The sequence below is a fragment of the Dama dama genome, chromosome 5 (genome assembly GCF_033118175.1).
Source record: "Dama dama isolate Ldn47 chromosome 5, ASM3311817v1, whole genome shotgun sequence".
In the NCBI taxonomy this organism is placed as follows: Eukaryota; Metazoa; Chordata; class Mammalia; order Artiodactyla; family Cervidae; genus Dama; species Dama dama.
Genome location: NC_083685.1, coordinates 112,599,473 through 112,620,708, shown reverse-complemented (window position 1 = coordinate 112,620,708; position 21,236 = coordinate 112,599,473). Strand labels below are relative to the sequence as shown.

The 21,236-nt window shown below is 46.7% G+C and overlaps 2 protein-coding genes and 1 pseudogene across 3 annotated transcripts; all 3 read right to left on the bottom strand.

Moving 5' to 3' along the window:
• Nucleotides 1-65: 65 nt before the first annotated feature.
• IFI35 (interferon induced protein 35) lies at nucleotides 66-14,296 on the bottom strand. 2 transcript variants are annotated; one of them, XM_061144113.1, is made up of 8 exons: nucleotides 14,139-14,296; nucleotides 1,940-2,041; nucleotides 1,721-1,819; nucleotides 1,325-1,472; nucleotides 1,148-1,254; nucleotides 861-1,047; nucleotides 659-765; nucleotides 66-431 (listed from the first exon to the last, which is right to left on the bottom strand). In XM_061144113.1, the coding sequence occupies exons 1-8, from the start codon at nucleotides 14,142-14,144 to the stop codon at nucleotides 240-242; spliced, it is 948 nt and encodes a 315-aa protein (XP_061000096.1). In that variant the 5' UTR covers nucleotides 14,145-14,296; the 3' UTR covers nucleotides 66-239. The 2 variants fall into 2 exon arrangements, with proteins under 2 accessions (XP_061000096.1, XP_061000097.1); XM_061144114.1 differs by lacking the exon at nucleotides 1,940-2,041.
• LOC133056110 (RNA-binding protein with serine-rich domain 1-like) lies at nucleotides 9,901-11,343 on the bottom strand (annotated as a pseudogene).
• A 1,545-nt stretch (nucleotides 14,297-15,841) lies between the features above and the next one.
• RPL27 (ribosomal protein L27) lies at nucleotides 15,842-18,198 on the bottom strand. The gene is made up of 5 exons (XM_061144111.1): nucleotides 18,076-18,198; nucleotides 17,755-17,837; nucleotides 16,685-16,854; nucleotides 16,043-16,153; nucleotides 15,842-15,927 (listed from the first exon to the last, which is right to left on the bottom strand). The coding sequence occupies exons 2-5, from the start codon at nucleotides 17,833-17,835 to the stop codon at nucleotides 15,879-15,881; spliced, it is 411 nt and encodes a 136-aa protein (XP_061000094.1). The 5' UTR covers nucleotides 17,836-17,837; nucleotides 18,076-18,198; the 3' UTR covers nucleotides 15,842-15,878.
• Between the last annotated feature and the right edge of the window lie 3,038 nt (nucleotides 18,199-21,236).

Sequence of the window (21,236 nt, the reverse complement as noted above, 5' to 3'; positions counted from 1 at the left end):
CTGGGGTTTCCCCCTCCCCCAGCCTCCTTCCATGCCCCGATCAAGTTTCCTTTTACGAAGTGAAATGAGGAAGAGGATCACGCCAGGCGGGCACTTTTACTGTTCTTGGGCAGCATTTCACAGCTCATAATACCTCCCTTCGTTGACCAGCGTCATCACTTTCTCCTGTACATGCCTCCAGCCCCAACCTGGTTTAAGAGCCTTGGCAGAGGGGTGGGATTGATGAGTAGGGCGGGCTCCTAGCCTGACTTCGAAGTGAAGACTGCCAGGCCCCGCTGTCCCGGGGGCACGACTGTCACAGCTTCCACCTCCCCGCCTCCACGGGTGGGTTTCTGGAAGTGGATCTCCAGGATGTCTTGTAGCTCCGGGCTGTCCAGGACATCGGGAATGTTGAGCACCAGCACCGACTGGGGCACAGGCTGGGGCCTGACCTGGAAAGGGAGCCGGGAGATGGGCAAAGGCTCATGCGAGTTGGGCTTGGAGGGGGCAGAGGTCGGGGAAGGTGGTGACCCTGGGAGTATGGGAGGGGGCAGGAGGCCTGGAGAGGTGGGAAGTGGATAGGTCAGTGGGGTTTTGGGGCTGTGATCCCTCCTTGAGCAAGTTTCTGGTGTGCAGACAGGTGGCCTGGCCCAGTCCCCATCTTCACCTTCCCACTTACCTCGGCCTTCTGGATCTTCCCGCTCATATAGGGAGAGACTGTCAGACAGGACTGCTGCTTACCCAGTGGCACTGTGAACTGGCCCATCTGGCACAGGTGCTGGGCCACTGCAGGGACAGGGAGCAGGAGACCTTCAGCATCCAGGGCTCTCCCCTCCCGTGGCCTGATGCCCCTGCTCTCATCTCACCAGCAAGGCCCTTACCTCCATCCTCAGTAAAGCCCAGCATGACACCCCCTTGCAGCAGTTCCCTCATCTCCACGTCACCACCTCCATTCTTGGTCTTGCCAAAGAAGATCTCCAACTTGTCCAGCAGCTCCTCCTCACTTAGCTTGAGCTCAGCAGGAAACCCACTGACCAGCACTCTCTGGTCATTCATCCGGCTGGACACCTGGGGAAAGACAGGAGGAAGTGGTCCCGGGCACAGCCAACGCCCTTGTGCTCAGTGCACGGGGCCCCCTGCGGGTCCCAGGGCCCTGCCACTCTGTCACCTGGATGCTGGTCAGCACGGGTAGCTCCAGGGGCTGGACTTGAACCCTCAGCCGGAACCCTTCCACGTTGATCTGATGCTCCTTTTGCTGCAGCACCTGCTTGGCCACTGGGGAAGGGGAGCAGGGTTGGTCCTTGGAAGTCTCCCAGCCTCCCTCCCAGGGTTTCCTGGAGCTCACCATTGGGGTCATCAAAGGTCACCAGAGCAGAGCCTCCAGGCAGAGGGTAACAAATCCGCACATGGGAAACGACAGACTTGGCCGTTGCCTTGCCCTCCTGAAAGTGTCCTCGGAACACCAGAGGGGACTCGGGCACAGGGAATGGGACCTGCGGGTGGGGGAGGAGAGGGTGATGCAGACTTCAGGGTTGGGGAGAGCCCCCCACTCCCTTCTAGGAGGGAAGCACCCCTGATTATATGTAACTGATGCTGAGTGCCAGGGATTAATCCTGAAACGAGAGCTGGATGAAGAAGTGAGTAAGTGGATAAGGTCACACAGCAAGGAAGTGGCAGGGCCAGGAGTGAAATTAAGACTTCCCCAACTTTCTCTACCAGGCCACACCCCCTCGAAGTTTACCTTGTCTTGGGGGCAGTCCCTGAGATTCCTCTGCAGCACCCGCAGCTCCTGCAGCCTTATCTTTAGTCTGGCCTGTTCCTCCTGAAGGGCCTGGAGAGCCTGTTGGAGCAGAGGGGGAACAACCAGAGAATGAATGAGCCAGGGGAAGGGCGCCGCGCTCTTCAGGACTCTCCAAGAGCAGGGCTGATGCTCAGCCTGAGAACAACCCAACCCATTTACCCTGGCCCGGGCTCGTCCTGGCCCAGCTTGAATGCCCTCATCTTGGCTCTTCTGAAGGGCAGGAGCCTTTGCAGCAGCCGTGGCTGGGTCATTCCTGGAGCCCTAGAGTTTTAACAAATGCAGATCGAGGGACTTTCCTGGTGAGTCCGGTGGTTGAGAATCCACTTTCCAATGCAGGGGACGCGGGCTTGACCCCTGGTCTGGGAACTGAGATCCACACGCCACAACTATTGAGCGTGCGTGCACCACAAGCAAAGACCCAGCATAGTCCAAAACAAAACAGGAAACATCGATTGAGCTCCTGCTATGAGGGACTGGGCATGACACAGGGCAGTGGAAGACAAAGGTCCAGCCCTCAGGCCTGTGTAAGATGGTACTCAAGACAGTTCACAACCACACAACTGATGGTGGAGGACAGCAGGAATTTGGAGGAGGGAACGTCCTGTAGGGGTTAACACAGCTAGGGAGACCTAGAGGAGGAATAGGGGCTTAGAGCTGTAAGATAAGACTATCAGCTAACATTTATTAGGCACTTACTGTATATCAGGCACTGTGCTAAGCCCTTTATATGAATTATATCACTCACATCTTGCAACAACCTTATGAAATAAAGACACTCTTGCCCTTATTTTGCAGAGGAGGAAACTGTAGTTCAGAGAGATCAAATGACTTGCTCACAGTCATCCGGCCCTAGGCAGTCTGACTCCAGACTCTTAATCTGTGCTTTACAGTGAAGAAATCAAAGTCAGAATAGGGGAGCAATTTACCCAAGATCTCCCAGCCTGTCCCATGACTGCCACCCTTTCCCCTGTGCCAAGCAGCCTTTCAGACTGGGCGTGATTTGGGGCAGGTCCAGAGAGAGAGAGAGAGAGCTGACAAATGGCCAGGGGAATGACACCAGGGATGGGAATAAATGCACCTTTGTTTGTGGGGTGGATCGCTCACTCTGCGGTTGGAAGCCTGATAAATAAGGTCAGCTCAGGGAAGTGTGAGGTCTCTAGGGAGGACGGGACTCTGTCCTGGCCATCTCTGTGTCCCCAGCACAAAACAGGCATTCAGTAAATTGTGTGTTGAATGAATGAATGAATGAAGTGAACGAACGACATAATGGAAGCATATTACACAGGGCGCTGAGTCATTCAGGGTGAGTTCACTCTGTTTTAAGCAGACGAAACCCAGGGCTGGACCAAATAATGCTGGGTAATGAGTAGTGAGAAATAATCAGTGATTCTCAGGGGCAGCGAGATGACATCCGTGAGTCAGGGGAGGCCGTGTAGTGTCATGTGGAGAGGTGGGGACTCTGACATCTTGGAGACAGCATGTCCCCACTAGAGTGGCAACCCCATCTTGGCTCCAGCCAACTTTTCTTCACATGGAATGTGGTTTCAGTATCCTATATCTTCCCATTTCTAAGGGAAATCAGAAACCTAGATTTTTTATTTGAAAAAGATGGCTTGACTTTAAAGAAATATGACAAATAAAATGCATTCTTGAATTGGATTCAGTCCTTAACCTATCCTCTTTTTACTTCTGCTTTAAATCTTGATCTAATTAGACATGTTTGAAAACCTAGTAATTGGCAAGGCTATTCAATACGTAGCTTTAAATAAGTAAATTTATTTGTTTTTAAAAGCTTCATAAATACAATTAAAAAAATATTCAAGCTGGGGAGTTTATCAGCAGGGAAATGAAGAACTAGTGAAGATTTCTGAAAGGGGGAGTGAGGTGATGGATACAGTGTTTAAAAGAGCTCAATTTGCCCATCAAAAAATGGGCAGAGGACCTATATAGATATTTCTCTGAAGAAGACATACAGATGGCCAGGAGGCACATGAGAAAAATGCTCAACATCACTAATTTATTAGAAAAATGCACATCAAAATTACAATGACCTCAGACCAGGTCAGAACGGCCATCATGAAAAAGTCTGAATAATAAATGCTGGAGAGGGTGTGGAGAAAAGGGTGTGGAGAACCCTCCCGCACTGTTGCAGGGAATGTAAATTGGTGCAATCAATACGGAAAACAGTATGGAGGTTTTTTGAAAAGCTAAAAATAGGGGCCTCCCTGGTGGTCCAGTGACAGGGGATGTGGGGTTGATCCCTGGTTGAGGAACTAAGCCCAAGTGCTGCAACTACTGAGCCCTTTCGCCATAACTGGAGTCCGTGTGTCTCAATGAATGATCCTCATGATGTAAGGAAGACCCCACATGTTGCAACTAAGAACTGACCCTGATGCCGCCAAAAAATAAACAACTAAAAATAGAGTTACCCATATCATCCAGCAATGCTGTTTCTGGACATACATCCAGAAAAGATGAAAACTCTAACTTGCGGAGTTTTCACTGACACATGCAGCCTAACGTTCATAGGAGCGCTATTTACAATAACCACGACATGGAAGCAAGTTAAGTGTCCACCAATAGATGAATGGATAAAGATGTTTTATACACACAATGGAGTATTACTCAGTCATAAAAAGAATGAAGTACCACCATTTTGCAGCAACATGGATGGACCTAGAGATTATCACACTAACTGACATAAATCAGATGAGAAAGACAAATATCATATAATATCACTTATATGTGGAATCTGAAAAAAAAGATACAAATGAATTTTTGACAAAGTGAAGACAGACATAAAGAACAAACTTACAGCTATCAAAGGACAAAAGGGGTGACAGAGAGATAAATTAGGAGTTTGGGATTAGAAGATGCACATTACTATGAAGAAAATAGATAAACAACAAGGATCCTTTATATCACACAGGGAACTATATTCAATATCTTATAATAACCTATAATAGAGAAGACTCTGAAAATCACTATAAGTATACTAATGTATATAAGTAAATTATTTTGTTATATACCTGAAGCTAATACAACATTGTAAATCAACTATACTAAAAAAGAAAAAAAGATTTCTATCTGACAGTGATGGCAGGATGAACGGGAGCAGCAGGAACTGTGGAATGAGGAAACAAACCCAGACTCTGCAGCTCTAATTCTCACAGATGTGACAGGAGCTGACCTGAGCCTCTGGCGGTGGGCACAAGGAACACGTGCGGGTGAGTATGTCCCTTGAGGAAAAGCCCCCAGACTCTGGATGCTGGAGACATCCAGATCAGAGACAGAGGGGACAGACTGGAGAGAGTGCTGAGGTTGCAGACCTGGGTGTTCAAGGGTTTGGTATAATATCATTGACCCAACAAGCAAGGGAAGAGAGCCAGTAGTTATTGGGGACCTGCTAAATGCCAGGCACAGTTGGAATCCATCCCATTTAAGTATCATGAAACTGCTTCCTATCTCCAATTCCCAGCTGAAACTTCAGACTTTTCAAGGACAACATAGACTGATTATAGTGGTTTACTTGAATTCAGGACTTCCTGGTAGCTCACTTGGTAAAGAATCTGCCTGTAATGCAGGAGACCCCGGTTCAATTCCTGGGTTGGAAAGCTGTCCTGGAGAAGGGAAACGCTACCCACTCCAGTATTCTGGCCTGGAGAATTCCATGGACTGTATAGTCCATGGGGTGGCAAAGAGTTGGACACGACTGAGCAACTTGCACTTAAATTCAGCTATACATGCTATTTATTTCCTTAACATTATAACTTGGTCCCTAAGTGGAAGCCAATATCTGTCAGGTGCTCAACTGAAAAAAAAAAAAAATTGCTATCCAATTTATATTTATATCAATTTATATTGAGCTTATTGAGACTGTAAATTCTGGAAACTTAGGAGTGAGTTAATGATTTGAGGTTCATTTGACTACATGCAAGCATTCTTCAGAATGCTGAAGCTGAAGCTCCAATATTTTGGCCCCCTGATGCGAACAGCCAACTCAATGGAAAAGACCCTGATGTTGGGAAGGATTGAAGGAGAAAAGGAGAAGAGGGAGGCAGAGGATGAGATGGTTAGATAATATCACCGATTCAGTGGATGTAAACTTGGGCAAACTCTGGGAGACAGTGATGGACCTGGAGGCCTGGCATGCTGCAGTCCTTAGGGTCGCAGAATCAGACATGACTTAGGTACTGAACAATAACAACAACAACTGCATTCTCCTCCTTATTTGTGAAGTTTAGAACCTGACCACACCTATGGTAAAATCTCATGCTACCTGTGTTCATCATAGCAGTATTGGCAGGCAGTGTAACATAACAATTAAGAACATAAATTCTGGGGCCAAACCTCCAGGACTTACATCCAGCTGTTCTTACTACTGCAAGACAATGGACAAGTTGTTTAACTCTCTGTGCCTTGGTTTCATCTATAAAATGGGAACACCAATTTCTACCCATGTATAATTTTATTTGTAAAAGTAGTTTCTGGCATCTGATGAGTGCTATGTTAAATGTTTTGTATTTAATAATCCCCATTTGATAGTTGAGGAACCTGAGATCCCATAAGGTTAAATAATAGAGGGTGTTTCCTGGTGGTCTAGTGGCTTTCACTGGGCTTTCACTGCCATGGCCTGGGTTCAATCCCTGGTCAGGGGACTGAGATCCTTTAAGCCAGTGGTCCCCAACCTTTTTGGCATCAGGAACCAGTTTCATGGAAGACAATTTTTCTGTGGACTGGGGAGGGGGGTGGTTTGGGGACAATTCAAGTGCATTACATTTATTGGGCACTTTATTTCTATTGGGGCTTCCTGGTGGCTCAGACGGTGAAGAATCTGCCTACAATGCAGGAGACCTGGATTCGATCCCTGGGTTGGGAAGATCCTCCTGAAGGTGGGCATGGCAACCTACTCCAGTATTCTTACCTGGAGAATCCCATGGACAGAGGAGCTTGACTGGCTACAGTCCATATGGTTGCAAAGAGTCAGACATGACTGAGTGACTAACATTATTTTTATTATTATTACATCAGCTCCACCTCATATCATCAAGCATTAGATCCTGGAGGTTGAGGACCTCTGATACAGATTATCTGCCCTGCACCATGCAGTCCTATATTATAGACTCTGGAGACATAGCAATGAAAAAAAAAGGAAAATATATTCCCCCTTCATCTGGTTATGTCCTAGTGCAAGCCATGCAGTGGGACCAAAAATAACAAAAAAGACCCCTAGTGGGCAAAAGTGAGTCAAACCCAAGGCTATTGAAGACACATGGTGTCAGGAACAGGACTTGGTGGACAGGACTCTGGGTTAGAACAGTATGTGCTAATGATAGAAGTCAAGAAGGTGGAAGAACTCATCCAGAGACAGAATACATGATCTTTGGGACTTCCCTGGCAGTCCAGTGGTTAAGAATCCATGCTTCCACTGGAGAGGGCAGGGGTTCTATCCCCGGTCAGGGAACTAAGATTCTGTATATTGTGCAGGACAGCAGAAAAAAAATCTATGAAGATACCTAGTCAGTTTTCAGGAAAGATAAATGAACACAGAGGATTCTCAGGTGGCCCTAGGGGTAAAGAAACCACCTGCCAATGCAGGAGATGCAAGTTTGATCCCTGGGTCGGGAAGATCCCCTGGAGGAAGACATGGCAACCCACTCCAGTGTTCTTGCCTGGAGAATCCCATGGACAGAGGATCCTGGTGGGCTATAGTCCATAGGGTTGCAAAGAGTCAGACATGACGGAAGCAACTTAGCATGCATGCATGCAGAGGAATGCTGAGAGGAAAAAGAGGGCATAGTCAGGACAGGGCCAGGGCCAGAATTAGGTAGTGTCAGAGACACAAAGGAAGAAGAAAAATAAAACAGGCAAAAGAAAAAGAGGGCTACAGGGAAGTCCCCTCCCTCATTTGCTTCCATATTCACTCATACAACTATCAACTATGAGGCATCTACATTGTGCCGGACCCTACTCTAAGCTCTGGGGATACAGTAGTGAACCAAACAGAGAAAACTTCACTGTGGAGCTTTTACATTCTATGGGATGAGCCACATATGTGTGTGTGTATTTGTGCTCAGTCCTGTCTGACTCTTTGCGACCCCATGCACTGTAGCCCACCAGGCTCCTCTGTCCATGGGATTTTCCAGGCAAGAATATTGGAAAGTCAAAGTGTTAGTTGCTCAGTTGTGTCTGACTCTTTGCAACCCCACGGACTGTAGCCTGCCAGGCTCTTCTGTCCATGGGACTCTCCAGGCAAGAATACTGGAGTGGGTTGCTATTTCCTTCTCTAGGGGATCTTCCTGACCCAGGGATCAAACCCAGGTCTCCTGCATTGTAGACAGATTCTTTACCATCTGAGCCACCAGTCATTTCCTTCTCCAGGAGATCTTCCCAACCCAGGGATCAAACCTGCATCTCTGCATTGGCAGGCAGATTCTTTACCACTGATTTAGGCCATGAGTATAAACATGAGAATTATCCATGCAGAGATATTTAAAGTCACAAACTAAATGAGATCAACAAGAAGGGGTCCAAGTGCTGATTTCTGGGGCATCCAACACTAAGAGATTGGGGAACAAGGTAGAACCAGCCGAGGAGAATGCAGAAGAGAGGCTAGTGAAACCGGCGCATGAAGAACAACACATTTAAGGAGGAAGAGCCTGGGCTGGGCACAGTGCTGCTAATAGGCCTTCTGCCAGGAGGCATGATAACGACCTCTGAGATTGAGCAAAAAACCCCCCAAAAAACAATCCTGCTTATCATAAGGAAATGGTCAGCACACATACAAGGATGATTATTGTAGCCTTATTTACAACAGAAAAAAAAAAGAAATCTACATGGCCAACAGGAGAGAAACAATTCAATATAAAATATTAGGTGCTATGTGCTTAGTCTGTCTGACTGTTTGTGACTCCATGGCCTGTAGCCCACCAGCCTCCTTTGTCCATGGGATTTTTCAGGCAAGAACACTGGAGTGGGTTGCCATTTCCTCCTCCAGGGATTCTTCCTGACCCAGGGATTGAACTGGCATCTCCTACATCTTCTGCATTGGCACGTGGATTCTTTACCACTAAGCCACCTGGTAAAACCCATATAAAATATTACATAGCAATTAAAACACATAGTAATGAGGAACATTTAACATGAAATGGTCACAATAAACCAAAAAAGCAAAATATAAAATTGCCTATAAATCTTCTTTCTAGTCTGTTGATTTGAAATGTTTTAACTCATGAAGATATTTATTAAAGTATAGAAATGCAAAAAAAAAATTCTGGGAGGATAGACATCACAATGTCATTAATAAAGGTTGTCTCTCAGCAACGAATTTAGGGTGTTTCTTTTTTTTTTTGGAACTCTAATTCTAGGTTTATTCAACACAATTCTTTTACTCTACTCAACAAACACAACATTATCTAAAATTCTACAAAGTTACAAAACTCAAAACAGAAAATTTATAGTGCTGACTGTACAATTAAAGCCAGAAAAGCCGTGTCCACATTGCCAAGGTAACGCCCAGGACCACCACGAACACCAACACAGTGGGGGGTTCTGTGGTGACCTGGCATATCTGGCTCTCAACTTACCAACTTCAGAAAGAGAGGGAGACTTGGGTGTGTGCACACACACACGTCTAAAAAGAACGATTTGGGTAGATAAGTGGGGGTATCTTACCCTAGAGGTCAGAGAGGACTCAGGCAGGGGGGCAGGGCCACGCTAACAGGAACAGCCCTTGTGTAAAAGTATGTCCTTTCCTGTGGGACTCCAGAGCCCTCCAAGTCATCTGTAGAATGGGAAAACATGCTCCCAGGCTGGGGTTGGCCCATCACTAGGAGCCCCCTGCTCATCTCTGCTGGTTTTGCCACCAAACTGACTCTCAGGAACTAGAAACGTGGAAGCTTTCTAGCTAGAAAACAGGAGGGCATCTTTACAAGCAAGACGCCAACCAAACCAAACCCACAACACTCTACAGCCAGAACTCTGCTGCCCCGGGAACATCTCAACTGCTCCCTTCACCTTCCAAGTTTGCCCCTAAGGAGGGATTTCTTTCCTACCAATCCTCCTTTGGCTACAAAAGTGACAGAAGTGAGTTGGATGGGGTAGAGCTTCAGTGGCCCTGATTATCGGGAGGAGTCGGAACTGGAGAGACTCCTGTGGTGGCGGCAGCCCCAGGAGAACGGGATCACAGGAGCACCGGGGTCCTGCGTCTGTCCAGGGGAACGTGACTTTCTCCTCATCCTTGGACCTGCGCTATATGGGAGGCAGTGGCAGCATTCTTCGGGGACCGGGGGCGGGGATTGCCTGGGGGGTGGCCAAGTCCAAGGGGCCAGCAAAGCAGTAGCTATGATGTCCTGGTCATTGATTTATTCTCTGTCAATGAGCTTCAGCGCCTTCTCAGCCTCATGTGGATTTTCAAACTCACGCATAGGCATAGGCTTTAGACAGATGGGGGTGGATGCTTTCTACAGGCGTATGTCAATCATTTTAATTTTTCCAGCGGTGGAGAATATCTTCATGATGTGATCCTTGATCACATTCCTGGTGAGCCTCCCCATGTGTTCTTTGGTGGGTTTAGGGGGAAGTGTTCTTTTCCTTTCCTTTTCATCTCTTTCGGAGCATGAACGCCACCTGTTGTCATGTCTGTGCCAAGAAGGACTCGGAGAGCCAGAGGAGCTGCTGGAGCTGGAGCTGGGGAACATGCTGGAACTGCCTGAGCAGCTCGATGCTGAAGATGAGCTAGAGTCACTGATGGAGCCTGTGCTGGTGCTGGAGCCCAGACTGGAGGCAGAACTGGACCAAGACCTGAAGCTGCTGCTAGCACTGGAAGTGCTGTGCCTCTTTTGACTTTCATCTCTGCAGGGACATCACTTTGCCAACAAAGGTCCATATGGTCAAAGCTATGGTTTTTCCAGTAGTCATGTACGGATGTGAGAGTCGGACCATAAAGAAAGCTGAGCACCAAAGAATTGATGCTTTCAAATTGTGGTGCTGAAGAAGACTCTTGTGAGTCCTTTGGACAGCAAGGAGATCAAACCAATGAATCCTAAAGGAAATCAACCCTGAATATTCACTGGAAGGACTGATGCTAAAGCTGAAGCTCCAATACTTTGGTCATCTGATGTAAAGAGCTGACACATTGGAAAAGACCTTGATGCTGGGAAAGATCGAAGGCAGGAGGAGAAGTGGGTAACAGAGGATGAGATGGTTGGATGGCATCACCGACTGAATAGACATGAGTTTGAGCAAATTCTGGGAGATAGTGAAGGACAGGGAAGATTGGCGTGCTGTGGTCCAGGGTCTATGAGATCTCAAAGAGTCGAACACTGCTCAGCAGCTAAACAACAAATGATCCTTCTTGCTTGACTCCTTGGTGGCCCTTTTATCTTTATAGAGGGATACTTGGACTTTTCATCAGAGCCAACTTTGCATTTAGTAGAGGGCGCCCTAGTCCTGGATTTCATATTATTTTCTTTGACTCCTAGTAAGCTCTTCTTATTAGGCAGAAAGTGAAGAGGAACTAAAAAGCCTCTTGATGAAAGTAAAAGAGGAGAGTGAAAAAGTTGGCTTAAAGCTCAACATTCAGAAAACTAAGATCATGGCATCTGGTCCTATCACTTCATGGGAAATAGATGGGGAAACAGTGGAAACAGTGTCAGACTTTATTTTTGGGGGCTCCAAAATCACTGCAGATGGTGATTGCAGCCATGAAATTAAAAGATGCTTACTCGTTGGAAGGAAAGTTATGACCAACCTAGATAGCATAGTAAAAAGCAGAGACATTACTTTGCCAACAAAGGTCCGTCTGGTCAAGGCTATGGTTTTTCCAGTGGTCATGTATGGATGTGAGAGTTGGACTGTGAGAGCTGGACTTCTTCAGCTGAGCACTGAAGAACTGATGCTTTTGAACTGTGGTGTTGGAGAAGACTCTTGAGAGTCCCTTGGACTGCAAGGAGATCCAACCTGTCTATCCTAAAGGAGATCAGTCCTGGGTGTTCATTGGAAGGACTGATGCTGAAGCTGAAACTCCAATGCTTTGGCCACCTGATGCGAAGAGTTGACTCATTGGAAAAGACCCTGATGCTGGGAGGGATTGGGGGCAGGAGGAGAAGGGGATGACAGAAGATGAGATGGCTGGATGGCATCACCGACTCGATGGACATGAGTTTGAGTAAACTCCGGGAGTTGGTGATGGACAGGCGTGCTGCAATTCATGGGGTCGCAAAGAGTCGACTACAACTGAGCGACTGAACTGACTGACTGAAGCTCTTCTTACTATACAGAGGGTAAGATGGTTGGATGGCATCATTGACTTGATGGACATGAGTTTGAGCAAGCTTCAGGAGTTGGTGATGGAAAGGGAAGCCTGGCATGCTGCAGTCCATGGGGTCGCAAAGAGTTGGGTACAACTGAGCGACTGAACTGACTGACTGAAGCTCTTTTTTTCCAGTCCTGATGAAACCATTCCCCCTTTCTGAGGTGTTCAAAGCAGCAATGGCGGTCTCACTTATCTGAACTCTCACTTCTAACTTGAATCTGAGAAAGGATCCCTAATTGACTGCAATTTGTGCCAAAGTGCATCATCTTCCCACTGCTGTGGCTTCCTCCTGCTTTCAGGGTGATTTTTCAAAATTACAGTTTCCTAAAACCACCTTCCTTATTTCCTGTTTAAGAGGAAAGTCCGTCTAAGAGAGCAGTTTTAGGAATTCCTTGGTGGTTCAGTAGTTAAGAATTTACCTGCTTGGGATGAATTGAGAGACTAGCGTTGAAATATATACATTACCATATGTAAAATTTGATAGCCAGTGGAAATTTGCTGTATGATGTGGGGAGCTCAAATCCAGTGCTTTACGACAACCTAGAGGGGTGGCATGGTGTGGCAGATGGGAGGGAAGTTCAAGAGGAAGGGGACATACATACACTTACGGCTGATTCATATTGATATATGATAGAAACCAATGCAATATTGTAAAGCAATTATACTCCAATTAAAAATAAATACATTAAAAAAAAAAAAAAAAGAATCCACTTGCCAATGTAGGGGACTCAGGTTCGATCCTTGATCTGGAAAGATTCCACATACCTCGGAGCAGCTAAGCCACAACTACTTGGCCTGTGCTCTAGAGCCCGGAAGCCACAACTACTGAGCCCATACACCTAGAGCCGGTGTTCTGCAACAAGAAGCCACTGCAATGAGAAGCCAGCATCCCACAACTAGAGAGTAGCCCCCCACTCACCGCAGCTAGAGAGAGTCTACTTGGAACAAGTCAAAAATAAATAAAATAATTTTAAAAAGAGAGAAAGCAGTTTTAGCAGAGTGGTAGGAGTGAGGTGGGGGTGAATCAAGATCGTCCTGGGGAACTGGGGTTCTGAAAAGGTTGGTAATGTTAACAATAATGAGCAGGTATTGAGCACTTAGTATGTGCCAAGCAGAGTGTGCAGTGTTCACTATGTATTTTAGGGATTATTTAGTTTAATTCTTGCAGATAGGTATTCTTCTGTGGAAGTGTTACTGTTATTCCCACCATACAGATAGGGGAATAGGACTTGGATTGTAAGCATTAGAGAGGCTAGTAACTTGCCCAGGGCCACACAATGGGAGGAACCAGGTTCTGAAACCAGTCAGGCTGGCTCTAAAGTCTGTGGTCTTTCTTCCTACGTTTGAGAAGCAGATGAAATATTTCCAAGCAAGAGATTTGTGTGTTTGTAACAGATGGGGTAGTATGAGGGAGAGAAAGGCTGAAGAATTTCGATGAGATTCATTCATTCAACAAGTGTTTACGGAGTGCCTACTGCATGCCAGGCACTGGTGATCAAAGTTGGACAGGCTGAAACAGAGGACCAGCCAGCAGAGGGCTTAGTCTACCATGAGCAGGGGCATTCATGGGTTGGGAAAGGGAGGACCACAGCAGACAGGGGTGGTGGGGGGGTGGGGGTTAGGTCTCAGAAGAGGAATACTTCTTCTCATCCTGAAGAGAGTCCTAGGTTAAGCTGAAATGTAAGGAGGGGAGGAATTTGTTGAGGGAGATCTCAGGAGATAAAGGTGTGAGCAATTCCTGAATTTTTAGGGGTCACAGAACCCTTTTGAGTATATAATGAAAATGATGGATTCTTTCTCCAGAAAAATGCACATCCACAAGAGGAATTCAAGCTCTCCTGAGGTGTAGTTTTAGAACTGTCTCTGAGGCAGTTAGAGGACCAACACCCTAGAGATGTCATCTCAGCGATGTCTCCCTGGACCTTCTGCAGGTCTAAGAGATGGGCAGGAAGAGGCTTCCTTGCTAGACTCAGAAACCGGTAGATTCCTGGCCAAAACGGGCGCTCCTCTGATTCTCCCCACCCCCAAGACCCTCCTTCTCACCGACATAGTCTGGGATCCAGTTGGCAAGAGGTGAACCTTCAGAGCTGGGCACACGTTGGCAGAGTCCCCAGTAACTAAAATCTTGCTTGCACTTTGAGGAGCTTTGGTCTTACCCACCGGAGCCTGGAAGACACTTCTTTCTTATGCAGGCTGTTTGCTTTCACTTTCGTTTGACTGAAGTCCCTGCCCCTCCCACACTCCACCCCTGGGTGGCTTTCTGGTCTTCAAAGTCGACTTCCCCCAACTATGAGGCCTCAGGGAAGTTGCCCCACAAGCAAATACAAACTGAATGCTGGCCCACATCAGCCATTCCTTCTAGCCTAGCAATCCCAGTACAGGCCTATTTGTAGAATTTGGTCTGCTTTGTTAATGGCTTAGAATGTTACCCAGAACATGCAGATGTTGATAATTGCAACCGATAGATAAAAGCCCCAAGTTCGCCAAACTGTGGTAATAGCCAGCATTTGAGAGCTGTTACATGCCCTATTCTGCTTTTCATGACTTAACCTTCAAAACCCCTCAAAGTTGGTTTTCTTTTTTCCATTTTACAGAAGAGATGCTAAACTTGTGAACACAGTATAGAAACTTGCCCAAAGTCCCACTGCTAGAAGTGATACAAATATCCAAGTAGTTGAATTTTTGCCGCCAGAGGGTTTATATTTTAGTTCTATTTGTGATTCTCGAGTAGGCAAGCTGTTAACACTTATTGGAGACATCCAGGGCTACCGTGGTGGCTCAGATGGTCAAGAATCTGCCTGCAATGCAGGAGACCTGGGTTTGATCCTTGGCTTGGGAAGATCCCTTGAAGGGAATGGGTCCCCGCCTGTATTCTTGCCTGAACTTCATAGAGCCATCCAGCACTTAAGGGTGAGTCAAATGCAAGTATAATTAAATCCTGCAGGATGCCTTCTATTTTCACCCAATCCAGGATTTCTCACTATTCTGGGCCCCTTTCTCAATCCCTCTCCCCCTCATGTAAGTATGCCAAGTGTGAGGCTTGGCAAGTAGGCCTATTTGAATCCTAGTCCATTTAGTAGCTTAGAACCAGCTTGGCTAGAGAGCCTATTTCAACAGTAAAACCTGGTCACAGTTAAGTACCCAATGAGAGGTAAAATGTCAGATAAAAGGGCCAAATGCCTTTTCTGCAGTACAGTGGTGCCAAGTCAGAGCCTAAACCCCTTTCTCGCCAGACCATTTGGGATCTCTCCCTGGTGCAACTAGGAATGGCGGCACTGTGGCTCAAGCCTTCATTGTTGGTGTCCGTCCCCATCTACAGCAGTTCTCCAGTGTGGTCCTCTTCCAAGTAGCACTTGAAGAAATCTGGCACATGGGTTCAACAAACCACAATTCAGCAATTCTCAATCCAAAGGAGATGGTGTGCTCTTAGAGGGGTCTTCTGATGTTACAATGTGTGTGTGTGGGGGGGGGGAGGGTTCTCTAAACATGTAATGGGTGGAAGCCAGGGAAACTTAAAACATAAGTCCACACCTAAAATTGTTCACAGTAGCTCTTCTGGGGAAACAGTTCAGTTATCACATTTTACCCATTCAGTCAGACCATTAAAGGATTATGAGGCTGAGGACAGAAGTAGCCCATGTCTCATAAAAGCTGACATAGCTTTTATTTTACATTTCCCCACAGTCCCTCATCCACCAATGTTATTTCCCAGTCTGATAACAGAGGAAATAGGCAGACACATGGACTTTTTTTTTTTCAATATTTTTATTAACTGAGACAGACCTAAAACCGCAGCTTCTGGAAGAACCATTTGTTCTTGCCCGTCTTGTATCTGGAGGGGGGAAAGAAAAAAGACACAAATGAGAGAAGGAATCACAGAAGACAAAACTGTCTTCATAGAGGACAGTGAAACCACACTCCAACATTCACTACCAAAGCCTTCTTACCGCTCCTCAAACTTGACCTTTGCCTCTCGCCGGGCCTTGCGTTTGAGAGCAGGGTCTCTGAAGACATCCTTGTTGACAACAGTTTTATCCAAGGGGATATCCACGGAGTACCTGGGGACAATGGCAGAAGGTAGGAGCAGCCCACAGGCCGCCAGGGCCCTCTCCCCTCCATCCCACTCCTGGGACACTGGCATGTCATGGTCTATAGGAGCTATCAACACAGGCTAAAGTCCCAATGATATTTTCTGGAAAACACCCAATTTTAACAAAATCATTTACACAGATTCAAGCCACTGAAAAACTTCATGCTTCATTCTCTCAATTTCCCACAACAACCCTATCCTATACTACTATTATCCCTGAGAGAGGAAGACGGCAGGCCAGATCCTGTGTTTTACTGTGGCTGGAAACAAATGGAACAATCTCTACTTAACACCTAAACTTGGCCAAGGCAGGGAAGACACTTCAGAAGTGACAGGAAAGTGAACAGAAAGAGAGACAATACTAGAAACCACTGCCAATGACAAATTCAAAACGACGCCTCTCCCCACACTACAGCGGCTACCAGGTTGTCCTCTTATTCAGTCAGGCAGAGAAGGGGAAAAGAGAAATCACTTTCATTTCCATTCTCAAAATGCTCACCTTGTGGGCATGAGGTGATTATAATTATAAACTTTCACAAAAGACTTGATCTTTGACCTCTTGGCGATTTTCTTCTTGCCCATGGCAGCTGTCACTTTGCGGGGATAGCGATCAATTCCAGCCACCAGAGCGTGGCTGTAGGGTCGGTCTGAGGTGCCGTCATCAATGTTCTGAAGGAGCAAGAATTACATGTTACCAGCCATTTAGGCCCTGTGCTAGAATAACCCTGCCCCTAGGCCTCTCACACCCATGACTGTAAAAACCACACAGCAAACATTCTGAGTGCTATGCTAGATGCCCAAGGAGTAACAGTGAAAAGGGAGGTATCTTTCCCACCAGGAAAAATCTGGAAGGGTGCCTGGGAAGTAAGAGATTTAAGTTGTAACAAGAGTGAACGATTATAATTAATGATTGCTATTTGTCAAGCACTGGTTGTCAGGACTTGAAGTCTCTTAATCTCCTCCAGAACTGGAAGGGATAGAGGCAGGGTGCCAAACCTGGGCGTCTAACTCCAAAACCAGCCTCAGGGAGATGGAGGAAGGGGAACCAAGGGCGCCCCAGTCAAAAACAGTGTTGTATGTGACCAGAGCTTAGGGAAATGTCATAAAAGGCTGGAGAGGTAGGCAGAAAGCAAACACTGAAGAGCTAGGTTATGTTAAGTGACCATTTGGACTAGAAACAATTTATTCTCTTTTTGACGGAGTCCCTGCAAGGACACTTAGTACCTGCTTGACCTCAGGTGAAACTCTACACCTCTAAACCTCAGCAGTAGAAAGCAACTCTACATGACAACACCTATAAGGCACTGCCACGGACCAATCAAGAGTTCATAAACGTTGGCCATTACTATTATTAAAAGCCTCTTTGACAGAGGACGCGTCAGGTGTTAACCATCCAATTCAACTCCCGTTTATTTTGCGTCTTTCTCAAATGGTCTCATGCATTCACAACCCCCCCGCCCCGCAATGCTCAGGGAGTAATGCCCCCAAACTAGATCTTGAATTTCAAGCTGCCCGCCAGCCCAGCCCATTCACGGTATACAAAGGCGCACAGGCCCGGGGAACTGGTACCTTCACGATGACCGCTTTGCGTCCGGAGTAGCGACCGGCCAGGACCAGCACCACCTTCCCGGGTTTCATGAACTTGCCCATTTCTGCAGAGGAAGAAGGGGTCGCTCAGAAATCCGCCAGTTCAGGCTGTGGGCCCCGGAACTTCAGCTGTGCTCACTGCCGTCTCGGTTCAGGTCGCCTGCGGGCCCTGCTCGCAGAACAGGACCTGGTACGAAGCCGCCAGAGACCGGAGAAGGGAAAGCACCACGCACCACCCCGCAACTCGACTCCAAGGCCGCGGATGGCGGCGGATTGGAAACCCCAACCACAGCCACTACTCACCGGCAGCTACCACTCAGGACTACAGCAGAAAGGAAGAAAGGGCACTTCCGCTAACCTTTCACCCCCGGGAGCGTGATCTCACTTCCTGCCCCGCCCCCTTGGGCTTCTCCCCGCCTCTTCCGTGGCGCTTAGAATCTGTGTTGAAGGAGGAAGCTCCTGAGGGGCAAGTAAGGTCTGGCGGCTCGTTTATTCAAATCAAACTTTATTAGCAGCTCCAGCAGTAGACGGGGCAAAGGAATTTTGTCTCCCGCGGAAGACTTTTAAGGTGGACACAGCGGCTCCGCTGCTCCACTTGTTGTAGGTCCTTTCTCTGGCGCTAGAGGGTGGGGAGACACACTTTGAAATTTCCTTTTTTGCCTTGGAAGAATCATAAACAAAATAGGACATTTATTAGTGCCAACTGTGTTCACTCTTAGGCATAAGGACGAGACGAAGATCAATCAAACGAGGGTGCTTGCCCTCAACCTTCTAAAATAAGTGAGAGAAGTGGAAGATGATTATGGTGATGCTAGCTAGCAGCTGCATGCCTTGTGTTAATGTATTTACGTACATTATCTTTTGATCCTCATAACAACACTGGGAGATAAGTACTGTTATCTCTATTCTACAGTTGAAGATACTGTGGTTTGGAGAGGTTGAGTAATTTGCCCCAACTCCACAACTAGTAAGTATTTGAGCAAAAAGCAAAAGCAAAGTGTTAGTTGCTCAGTCAGGTCTGACGCTGCGACCCCTGGGCTGTAGCCCGCCAGGCTCCTCTGTCCATGGGATTTTCCAGACAAGAATACTAGAGTGGGTTGTCATTGCCTCCTCCAGGGGATCTTCCTTCCTCCAGTTTGATCTTCCAGGGATCGGACCCAGGTTTCCCGCATTCATCGCAGATGGATTCTTTACCCTCTAAGCCACGAGGGAAGCTCTTAGACCATGAGACTGTTTGCCAAAGAGAACTCTTCAGGGACTCCCTGGTGGTCCAGTGGCTAAGACTCCACATTCCCAATGCAGTTGTCTTTCAAGTTCAAGAGAAACCATCTTACAGTTTTTGCTCATCTGAACACTGACAAATCTGTAGGTCTTGGGCAAGCCATGGGAACAATCAGGGTTTCATCATTTCTCCTCTAGAGACTCATTGGGGACCAATTTCCCCTGCAGCCCTCAGGACTTCATTTCAATGGTTTATCACCCTAATTATGTGTCAATACTTACATTTTTATATTAAATTAAAATGTTTTAACTCAGAATATGATGTTTTAGAGTTGGAAAAGACCTCAGGGGTTATCTAGTTGGGCCTCTCAAAGATTAGAGGACAGTTCTAGAGCAGAAAAGTCACAGAATTGGTAGCACAGAGGAAGGCACCCGCATTCCCAAGCCTGTGCTTTTGCCGCTGCACCACACAACCTGTCCATTTCCACCTCCATGGTCTTCTTTCAGCCCCCTTATTTGCTTCTGTCTCTTTTGCTGTTTCTTTCTTGGAAAATAGAAACCAAACCCTGAAATTTTATCATTGCCTTGAACTCTTCTCACATGCTAAACTCTCCAAATCAAATTAGTAACTAAATCCTGTGAATTTCACCTTTTAAGTCAATTTTTTTTCCACTACCCCCCTAACTGATCCAGCTTCAGTTGTCTTCTCCATTCCTTCCTCAAAACTTTGGGTGGATCAAAATTGCTTGGGATATTTATTAAATATGCATCACCAACTGAAGAGACTCCAATTTGGGTCTGGAGTGGAGTCATGAGCTACAGGTCTTATTTTGAGAAACTTCTCTAAACACAACTCTTTTTAAAAATAATTGTTTATTTTTGGCTGCACTGGGTCTTCATTGCTGTGTGGGCTTTCTCTAGTTGTGAAAAGTGGGGGCTACTCTTTAGTTGCGGTGCATGGGCTTCACATGATGGTGGCTTCTCTTGTGGAGCACAGGTTCTGGGTGTGTGGGCTTCAGTAGTTGTGGCTTGTGGGCCCTAGAGCTCAGGCTCAGTAGTTGTGGCACACAGGCTTAGTTAGCTGCTCCGTGGCATGTGGAATCTTCCTGGACCAGGGATTGAATCTGTGTCCCCTGAATTGGCAGGCAGTTTGTTATTCACCGTACCACCAGGGAAGTCCTAAACACAATACTTATGTACTGCCTCTTAATCTGCCTGAAATCCTTTGGTGGCTCAAACCAAAGTTTGAACTCTCCCTTCCTGTCTTCTCCCTTCTTCACACCCTTCACACACTCCCTCCTCACCACCCTTCACATCCCCCAGGTTCCAGCCAGCTCAACTACTCAAAGATCCAACCTCTTCTGAGCCCAGGGTCTTCACTCAGGCTGTTCCATGTTTCTTTATTCTTCTCCTCCACTGTAGCCAGGCAAAATCCTATCCAATCCATCCTTCAAGGCCACTGTATAGAATTCTCCCAGGCAGAATTCATCTCTTCCTTCTCTATGCTCTCTCAGCAATCCAGTCCACATTTAATTTATTGTAGAACATATTTTAGTTGGTTTGGGAAAGTGGTTGTCAGAGTATGGTCCCTAGACCAGCAGAATCAGTGTAACAAGTGTGGGAACTTGTTAGAAATGCAACCATCCCAGAGCTACTAAATAAAAAACGGGATAGATCCCAGCAATTTAACAAGGTACTAAAATCTCCAATCGATTTGGTATCTCCTTTGCTAAATCTTGTTCCTTGAAGGCAGAGAGCAGTAAGTCCTGAGCACCTAGCCTGGCCCAAGCAGTTGGTGTGTGGTCAGTAGTGAATGAATGAAGGCAGAGCACCTTGGGAATCTTTAACACCTTGAAGATCATACCATGGAACCTGAACTTTGACTGGATACATATCCATGGTTCTCTTTCATTTTGATCTTGCATAGCCTAATACCTGGGCTGACAGTTGTTCCTCTCCTCCTTCATCCTGTCTGCCTCACTCCAAGCCAAGCAGAGACTTCTGTCCTCAGTTATATTGCAGACGTTACCAGTGACTAGTAGATGTGTGATGGCTGGCATGCCTGTCTGTCTCTACATGTCTTTTAAGTTTCATGAAGCACTTGGCACAACAATGGCTGCCTGTCCATCTCTCTACAGTCCAGTCATTTGGCAGCTGAAATTTCTGGCAGGTATGTGGAAAATACCTTGTCATTCCCAAAGTGTTGATGAAATGATGGGGTGGATAAAGGAGAGAGAGGAACA

What these genes read in the sequence shown, in the direction of transcription:
- IFI35 (XM_061144113.1), bottom strand. An exon ending in GACCTTTGATGACCCCAATG is followed by an intron (nt 1,255 to 1,324) that starts GTGAGCTCCAGG and finishes CCCCTTCCCCAG; the next exon opens with TGGCCAAGCAGGTGCTGCAG. An exon ending in GGGCTTTACTGAGGATGGAG is followed by an intron (nt 766 to 860) that starts GTAAGGGCCTTG and finishes CTGTCCCTGCAG; the next exon opens with TGGCCCAGCACCTGTGCCAG.
- RPL27 (XM_061144111.1), bottom strand. Translation starts at nt 17,835, where the DNA reads ATGGGCAAGTTCATGAAACCCGGGAAGGTGGTGCTGGTCCTGGCCGGT. An exon ending in GCAAAGCGGTCATCGTGAAG is followed by an intron (nt 16,855 to 17,754) that starts GTACCAGTTCCC and finishes TTGCTCCTTCAG; the next exon opens with AACATTGATGACGGCACCTC. An exon ending in AATCACCTCATGCCCACAAG is followed by an intron (nt 16,154 to 16,684) that starts GTGAGCATTTTG and finishes CATTGTCCCCAG; the next exon opens with GTACTCCGTGGATATCCCCT.